This window comes from Pyrus communis, chromosome 11, assembly GCF_963583255.1.
Source record: "Pyrus communis chromosome 11, drPyrComm1.1, whole genome shotgun sequence".
Lineage (NCBI taxonomy): Eukaryota > Viridiplantae > Streptophyta > Magnoliopsida > Rosales > Rosaceae > Pyrus > Pyrus communis.
In genome coordinates this window covers 8,781,220-8,789,230 of record NC_084813.1, presented here as the reverse complement: position 1 = coordinate 8,789,230, position 8,011 = coordinate 8,781,220, and the positions used below count along the sequence as shown (strand labels likewise).

At 40.0% G+C, this 8,011-nt stretch overlaps 2 protein-coding genes across 2 annotated transcripts; one reads left to right on the top strand and one right to left on the bottom strand.

Annotated features, from left to right (window-relative positions):
• The first annotated feature begins 1,584 nt into the window (after window positions 1-1,584).
• On the top strand, window positions 1,585-6,114 carry LOC137707812 (homeobox-leucine zipper protein GLABRA 2-like). Its single transcript, XM_068446727.1, has 11 exons — window positions 1,585-1,813; window positions 1,949-2,235; window positions 2,877-2,994; window positions 3,099-3,293; window positions 3,408-3,782; window positions 3,884-3,985; window positions 4,108-4,317; window positions 4,627-4,801; window positions 4,903-5,174; window positions 5,271-5,357; window positions 5,459-6,114. The coding sequence occupies exons 1-11, from the start codon at window positions 1,733-1,735 to the stop codon at window positions 5,837-5,839; spliced, it is 2,283 nt and encodes a 760-aa protein (XP_068302828.1). The 5' UTR covers window positions 1,585-1,732; the 3' UTR covers window positions 5,840-6,114.
• An 876-nt stretch (window positions 6,115-6,990) lies between these two features.
• On the bottom strand, window positions 6,991-7,742 carry LOC137707813 (small ribosomal subunit protein uS17c-like). The gene has a single exon (XM_068446728.1). It carries the CDS (start codon window positions 7,597-7,599, stop codon window positions 7,138-7,140), a length of 462 nt encoding a protein of 153 aa, XP_068302829.1. The 5' UTR covers window positions 7,600-7,742; the 3' UTR covers window positions 6,991-7,137.
• Window positions 7,743-8,011: the final 269 nt, after the last annotated feature.

Here is an 8,011-nt window from a genome sequence, read left to right as displayed (position 1 = left end):
GAGTAAAGATGTCACGTATGCCCAACATGTCGAACAAATTGAGACATAGCCTTAGTAAGCACATTAGCAAGTTGATCTTCAGTTCCTACAAATGGCAAGGAAATGATTCCAACATAAATAAATTTCCTTGATGATGCGTCGACCAATCTCAACATATTTAGTACAATCATGTTGCTGCACTAGATTATGGAAAATATATATCGCTAACATATTATCAAAATATAAATTCAAAGCTTCCTTAGGTCTAACCCAAGGTCTCCTAAATAATTTCTTCAACCACAACAACTCACAAACACAATGTGACATACCATAAAACTCAACTTTTGTAATTGACCTTGGTACCACTTTTAGTTTCTTTACTTTTACCTATAAAAAGTAAAGTATCCAAATGTAAAGCAGCGGTCAGTGATGTTAAGGGGAGCCGTCGAGGTGGATCTGAACAGTTGGGTACGAAAACAAGCAAAACCCTAATTCAAGAAATTAGGGAACTGCAACACAAACCTTTTTTGAACAACTAGGGCACGACACACAGGGAAAACTGGGCACGAGGTTAGGGCACACAAATTAATACCAAGAGCGAATTGCTTTGATGCCAAGTTAAATTATGTTTAGGAAAAATATGAATAATTTTATTATTCTCCAATTAGAGATATATAGATATATAGATATATAAATATAGGAATTACATGAGTTATTTTACAAGTATTTCACTGATGTGGGACAAAGAAACTATTTAGAACTTAACTAATATATACATCTCGCAGCATCATATTTGTGTGAATGTGGTGGGATCATCTTACTAGTGAGACAGACGGACACTAAAATTTCTCCTAAAAAAAGAAGAAATGAGAGTAACAAACTCCACATAGCATCTATCACTTCCATACTTCCTTTTTGGGTATTATTATGCTTAAAATGACAAAAATGAGTAGTTATTCAAAGAAAAATATTTGAGCAAAGAGACCTAAAAAGAGGAGAAATATGAATCCCAAAACCACAATCATTCAACATATCTACATTACTTCTTTTATCAATATTGTTTAGAGCTAGTGGGATCCAATCTAAAACCCCTTCATGATTTATTCCTAATTGCTTTGTTGTGCCATCAAAGAGGAAGGGTGGAGATTGTTGTCATTTTTGCGTCATGGAGGGAAAATATAAACACATCTATCTATATACATTACATACATGTATAAACCCTAATCCTAAGTAACAAATTAATTTAATTAGTGGTGTATGAGCCAGCCACCAAAGCCTAGCCAATAAGCTGGCTAGCCATTAGCCTGTAAAATTTGGAATAAGGAGGAAAACAGAAAATACCGTTGAGGCGTTAGATATATATTCAACTGCTTCCTTGTCAAGTTAGTTGAGGTCAATTCTCTCACATTCCATTTACAGAAGAATATCTAACAGTCAACCCCTACCAGCCCCCAAGCCCAGCCCCCCCCCCCCCCCCTCTCTCTCTCTCTCTCTCTCTCTCTCTCTCTCTCTCTCATCAAATCGAACCCTTCATTCCAACAGCAAAAAAATAGAAAAGAGCAACTCTTTCAGTTCATTTTGTTTTATATCCTTAATCAACTACATCCGCCCACCTCTCTCTCTCTCTCTCTCTCTCTCTCTCTCTCTCTCTTTGTGCAGAGCTAGCTAGGTAGAGCGACCATTGCCATCCCATAAAACAAGCCTATTGGCCACTCTCTCCTTAATAATACCAAGAACATGCACTAAGCTTGCCATGGGCGTCGACATGTCTAACAATCCACCAACTTCTCGAACCAAGGACTTCTTTGCTTCCCCGGCCCTCTCCCTCTCCCTCGTATGTACTTCTTCACCAACCCTCATCCATTTCATTTCAACTAGTTAACCTTTTTAATCTTAGCTTTATCACTAGTAAAGATAAATCCTCTTTTGGGTTGTGCTTAATAATGTTTTTTGTATTTGGGTTTTGAAGGCTGGGATTTTTCGTGATGCTGGGGCGGCGGCAAGCAGGGAGGTGGAGGAAGGAGATGAGGGCAGCGGTGGAGGCGCAAGTGCAGCTGTAGGCAGTGTCCGCCGGAGAGAAGACACGACGGAGATTAGCAGCGAGAACTCGGGCCCTGGGAGGTCGAGATCGGAAGATGAATTTGACGGAGAAGGAGAGCATGACGAAGATGATGTTGATGGAGACAACAAGAACAAGAAGAAGAAGAGGAAAAAGTACCATAGGCACACCACCGAGCAAATCCGAGAAATGGAAGCGTAAGTACACATTCCCTCTCTTTATATTTTTTTTCCCCTAGTACAAGCGAAATTTAAGACGGTTTAATGTGTTATGACTAGGAACAGATATGGCCTAGTCACATCTTCATTGGAACACTTGAAACAATGAGTTATTCTTGCAAAAATAAAATAATTTTCGCACATCTCTTCTGTTCTTTTACACATTTCTGTTCGTTAATTCGTTCACTTCCGTGACAAAAAAATGCCGATTTTCTTGTGTAAAATACCATGTTTTAATGGAAGTTGGATTATCAGTTCAAAAAAAAAAAAAAGAAAAAAAAAAGGAAGTTGGATTAGTTAGGATTTTGGAATTTGAACAAAGCACATGCTTTTGTAATTGGTCGGTTTAATCTCTTTTAACTTGCATGCAGCTTTTTTGAAAACAAGATTACTTTACCATGTACGATGTAAAGGTTCAAAGAGAGTTGGTAACATAAATTTGCTCATCACAAAAGAAAACATACAAACATTGAAAAGTGTTTTGGCTCTTTGTTTTACATACAATTTAAAAATACTGATTAGTTTCCTAATTGCAGTGATTTAATTTTAAAAATACTGATCTAAATTTTAATGTTTTAACCAGATTGTGTTAATCAATTGAGAATGTTACTAATCTGCAGGTTGTTCAAAGAATCACCACATCCTGATGAGAAGCAGAGGCAGCAACTGAGCAAGCAATTAGGCCTTGCTCCAAGGCAGGTCAAGTTCTGGTTTCAGAATCGTCGAACCCAAATCAAGGTACTCGATTTAATTAATCTTCTGATAATTGTGATCGCTTTCACACCAGCTGTGGGATTATTGGTAACGAAAAACTTGGATACTTATTGGTCTATTTTACACAGGCTATACAAGAACGCCACGAAAACTCTCTGTTGAAAGGTGAAATGGAGAAACTCCGCGATGAAAATAAGGCAATGAGAGAGCAGATAAACAAAGCATGCTGCCCCAACTGTGGCACTGCAACCACTAGCCGGGATGCCACCCTCACCACCGAGGAGCAACAACTACGAATCGAAAATGCCAGACTCAAATCCGAGGTCAGAAGTTAGAACTATTTCTTCAACAACATGAAGCCCAAAGAAAATGATCGATCAAATATTATTTGTCACATACTTTGGACTAATGAACTATGTTTCAATATACGTCTGTAGGTCGAAAAACTCAGAGCAGCTCTTGTAAAATACCCTCCCGGGACATCCTCTCCTTCCTGCTCCGCTGGTCACGACCAGGAGAATAGAAGCTCTTTGGACTTCTACACTGGAATCTTCGGTCTTGAGGAGTCGAGGATTATGGAGATAGTGAATCAAGCAATGGAGGAGCTTAAGAAGATGGCTACAGCAGGCGAACCACTTTGGGTTCGGAGTGTGGAGACTGGCCGTGAAATACTTAATTACGATGAGTACATCAAAGAGTTCAACATTGAAGTTCCTGGGAATGGGCGGCCAAAGAGATCCATCGAGGCCTCCAGAGAGACTGGGTTGGTGTTTGTTGACCTTCCGCGACTAGTTCAAAGTTTCATGGATGTGGTACGCACTAGCCCTTTCAAGAAGCTGCAATATACAAGTCTTATTGCTTTTTTCTTGCAAGAATTGTAAGCTAACCGCCTCTGGTATTATGTTGTATGCAGAATCAATGGAAGGAAATGTTTCCATGCATGATCTCAAAGGCGGCAACTGTTGATGTTATTAACAATGGTGAAGGAGACAACAGAAATGGTGCAGTACAATTGGTAAGCTGCAAAATTTCCTTTTCAACGTGAATACGCAGATCAACCTGTCTGCAGCATGGATCAGAATATTCTGCAGATGTTTGATTTCATATAAGAAAACTCAAAGTTGAGTTTGGTTGCAGATGTTTGCAGAGCTGCAAATGCTTACACCCTTGGTTCCCACTAGAGAAGTGTACTTCGTTCGATGTTGCAAGCAATTGAGTCCTGAACAATGGGCTATAGTTGATGTTTCGATTGACAAAGTCGAAGATAACATAGATGCATCCTTGGTGAAATGCAGGAAGCGTCCCTCTGGATGCATCATCGAGGACAAAACAAATGGCCACTGCAAGGTACGCAAATGTGTTTCCAAATTTAATTGCATACTTAATTATAATCTTATGGATAGAACACAACATCACATCCCTCTCGTTTAATGAGATTTCAAACACCTAGACACCCCCGAGTGCGAAAATTTGGATATCAGAATTTTACATGAGCAGTGAGTACCGATATGAGTATTGCTTTTGACAATTGACTTTGGCCAGGGAATGGAAAACAACACGAAAATGAAAACTGAAACACAGAGGTGAAAATGATAGAATCATGCATAGATTTGTGACGGTGCAAGCCAGGTTAAATGATCTAATAATGGCCTGCAGGTGATCTGGGTGGAGCACCTAGAATGCCAGAGGAGCACAATTCAGACCATGTACCGCACCATTGTCAACAGCGGTCTAGCATTTGGAGCAAGACATTGGGTAGCAACGCTGCAACTGCAATGCGAACGGCTTGTTTTCTTCATGGCAACCAATGTTCCCATGAAAGATTCAACTGGTATGTCCAAGTTAAACAGACTTAAAAATGCATCTAGTTACAAAGGCTAAATGAGGGTAACAGTCGGAATTAAATGCTTGGAATTGATTACTGAAAATTAGGTGTGGCCACCCTTGCTGGGAGAAAAAGCATTCTAAAATTGGCACAAAGAATGACAGCCAGCTTTTGTCGTGCAATCGGAGCATCAAGCTACCATACCTGGACCAAGATCTCAAGCAAAACAGGGGACGACATAAGGATTGCCTCCAGAAAGAACTTGAACGACCCAGGAGAGCCTCTCGGTGTGATTTTGTGCGCTGTTTCTTCAGTATGGCTGCCCGTGTCTCCTTATCTGCTCTTCGATTTCTTAAGAGATGAGACTCGAAGGAATGAGGTTAGTAAATGTGAAACAACTCTACTAATCTGTAATTAATCATCTTAATAGCCCGTCATAAACGTTAACTAAATTTTCTTGTTCCCTAATTGCTAGTGGGATATAATGTTAAATGGAGGACCCGCTCAAACAATTGCAAACCTATCCAAAGGACAAGATCGTGGCAATGCTGTTACAATCCAAGTGGGTTCTCTTTCTTGATACACAAGTTAACGACCCTCGTATTGTTAACCCGAAATCTTTATAATCTCTGCTAACATATATTTGGCATTCCAATCTTTCAGAGCATGAAATCAAAAGAAAACAGCATGTGGATACTGCAAGATACCTGCATAAACTCTTACGAGTCAATGGTGGTCTACGCTCCAGTGGATATCACCGGAATGCAGTCGGTGATGACCGGATGCGACGCGAACAACATCGCCATATTGCCTTCAGGGTTCTCGATTCTTCCTGATGGGCTGGAGTCGAGACCGATGGTCCTCACATCCAGCCAAGAAGACAGGAGCAGTGAAGGAGGAACTCTGCTGACAGCAGCATTTCAAGTCTTGACAAATTCCTCCCCCACAGCCAAGCTAACAATGGAGTCTGTGGAGTCTGTCAACACTCTAATATCATGCACTTTGAGAAATATTAAAACAAGCTTGCAGTGTGAGGATGGCTGATCAGAGTAAATTAATTAGGTTTAGCCATAGTTAAGTTAAAAAATTAGGGTTTTAATATATTTTTATTTCTTTTTTTTTTTTTTTTAATTACCAGTGGTTTTAGAAGATGAGTCATTTGTGACTTTGTTTTTTCGTTTTGGTTGGAATGGAGGACTTGGGACTGAAGGCAAAGTCTCTAAACAATTACATTGGCAAGATTTGATTTATAATCTTTATAATTTTACAAGTTTCCTTGTAAATAACAATTTATCAATGCCAAAATTTGGTTAATTTAATTTCTATTTGCGTTCTTGAAACGGCTCAGTTTCTTATTATTTAAGCGATATTCTACTCTAGCCTAAGCTACAGGGAGGCAGATTCAAACTTGAATACAAATGGGAAGGGGGCATTGCCATGGACAACTTGGATACGCTCGAATCTGAAAAGTGAAACAAAACTGATCATCTAAATTTAACTAGAAGGCCTTTTCACCTCAAGAGAAATAGACACTGCCGGCCACAGAATGATTTCCGACAAACCGGCCACCTACAACATGATGCTGTCCCGGAAGATGTAGCAGTCCTCAGAAAGATGAGAGACTGGAGACACTTTTCTTATTGCTATGAATTTAGCACAATATTTTTTTTCCACATATTGACTTGCAGCAATATACATTCAAGAACTGCAATTTTGATAAATTCCAAATAGTGGTGACGGGAAGAGTAATTACTCAAAACTCAAATGTAGCAGAAGCAGAACAACTCCAGGCAAAAGCACTTGCTCCCATGAGCATTCTAACTTTACAACTTTCCCCAAAAGCATACATCACTAAAAATCCATCTTGTTAAACACAAGAGTTCTAAACCTACAAAAGTACCAATTTTTCACATTAATCAGCAAGCACGCAATATTCTTTCATATTTTCCAGCGAATTGTAAACCCAGAAATCGTCATATTTTGTCATTCTTTTATTTACATTCATCCCATTTGTTACTCGACTCCACCTCTAGTATCTATTAATCCAAATTCATTCAAGAAGCACTCGTCGAATCATCAACAAAATATGGAAATTCAAACAAAATCCACACAATGCAGTCATCAAAATGCCCATAACCACAATCCCCAACACCAATATTTGAAAATTCAATGAAATTAAGTGATAAGGCACATCATCAAAAACCCATTGAGATTGAGGTTACATTAATTTCAGCCAAAGAAAGCTCAAGATTTCATTAATTTTCACCCAATAACTCTAAATTCAAAACATTCTCATTAAAACAGCCCAACTCACAAATGCACAATCAAAACAACAGCATAGACTAAACCTGCAGAGACTCCAAGGGAATCCCGAGCTCATTCGGCGCGTCGCCTTCACCGGACTTGCTCTTCGGTTTCTTGGCAGGAACCGGCACAGCAAGAAAAGTCTTGGTCTTGCTAATGGGTCTGCATTTTTCAAGCTGGACAATGTCCCCAACCTGGAACTGGTTATCTGGGTCGTGGGCCTGGTACTTCTTCTGCTTCCTGACCCGCCTCTTGTACTTGGGGTGCGGGGCGAGGCGGGTGACTTCGACGGCGACGGTCTTGTCGCTGGTGGCGCAGACGACGCGGCCTTGGAGGTACTTCAGGGCTCTGATGGGCGGGAGGAAAGTGAGGCGTTGTGGGGTGGGGAAGGCGAGGGAGGAAGTGGGTTTGGAGAGGGGGGAGAAGGAGGTGGAGGAGCCATGGAGGAAAGGAGTGGAGAGCTTGGGAGAGGGGTGGAGGAGTGAAGCCGTGAGTGACATTTTTGCTTTGGTTTGACGTTTGAGTTTGCAGTTTTGGGTATAAAGGGTATGGGGGATAAGGGATATGGGATGAGGTCTGTCTACTCTATCCTTTGGGTTGGGATTTTTGGAGTTTCGGCTCTCTCTATGTTGAAATTTTTCTTTGGAAAAAAACTAAAATGGTGTTTGGACACATAATTTACCATATGACATCAATTGCATATATATGTATATATTTAATAAATGATATTATTCACACTAAAGGGTACGGAGTTTAATAAATGATATTATTCACACTAAAGGGTACGGAGTTGGACTAAGTTTTACAATGGGCTAGCAATAATATAGTTCAAATTTGTCTTTGGCGAAAATCGAACTTAAGACCTCTTACTTACAAGTGAAGAGGAATACCATTGGACCATAGTACTAATGG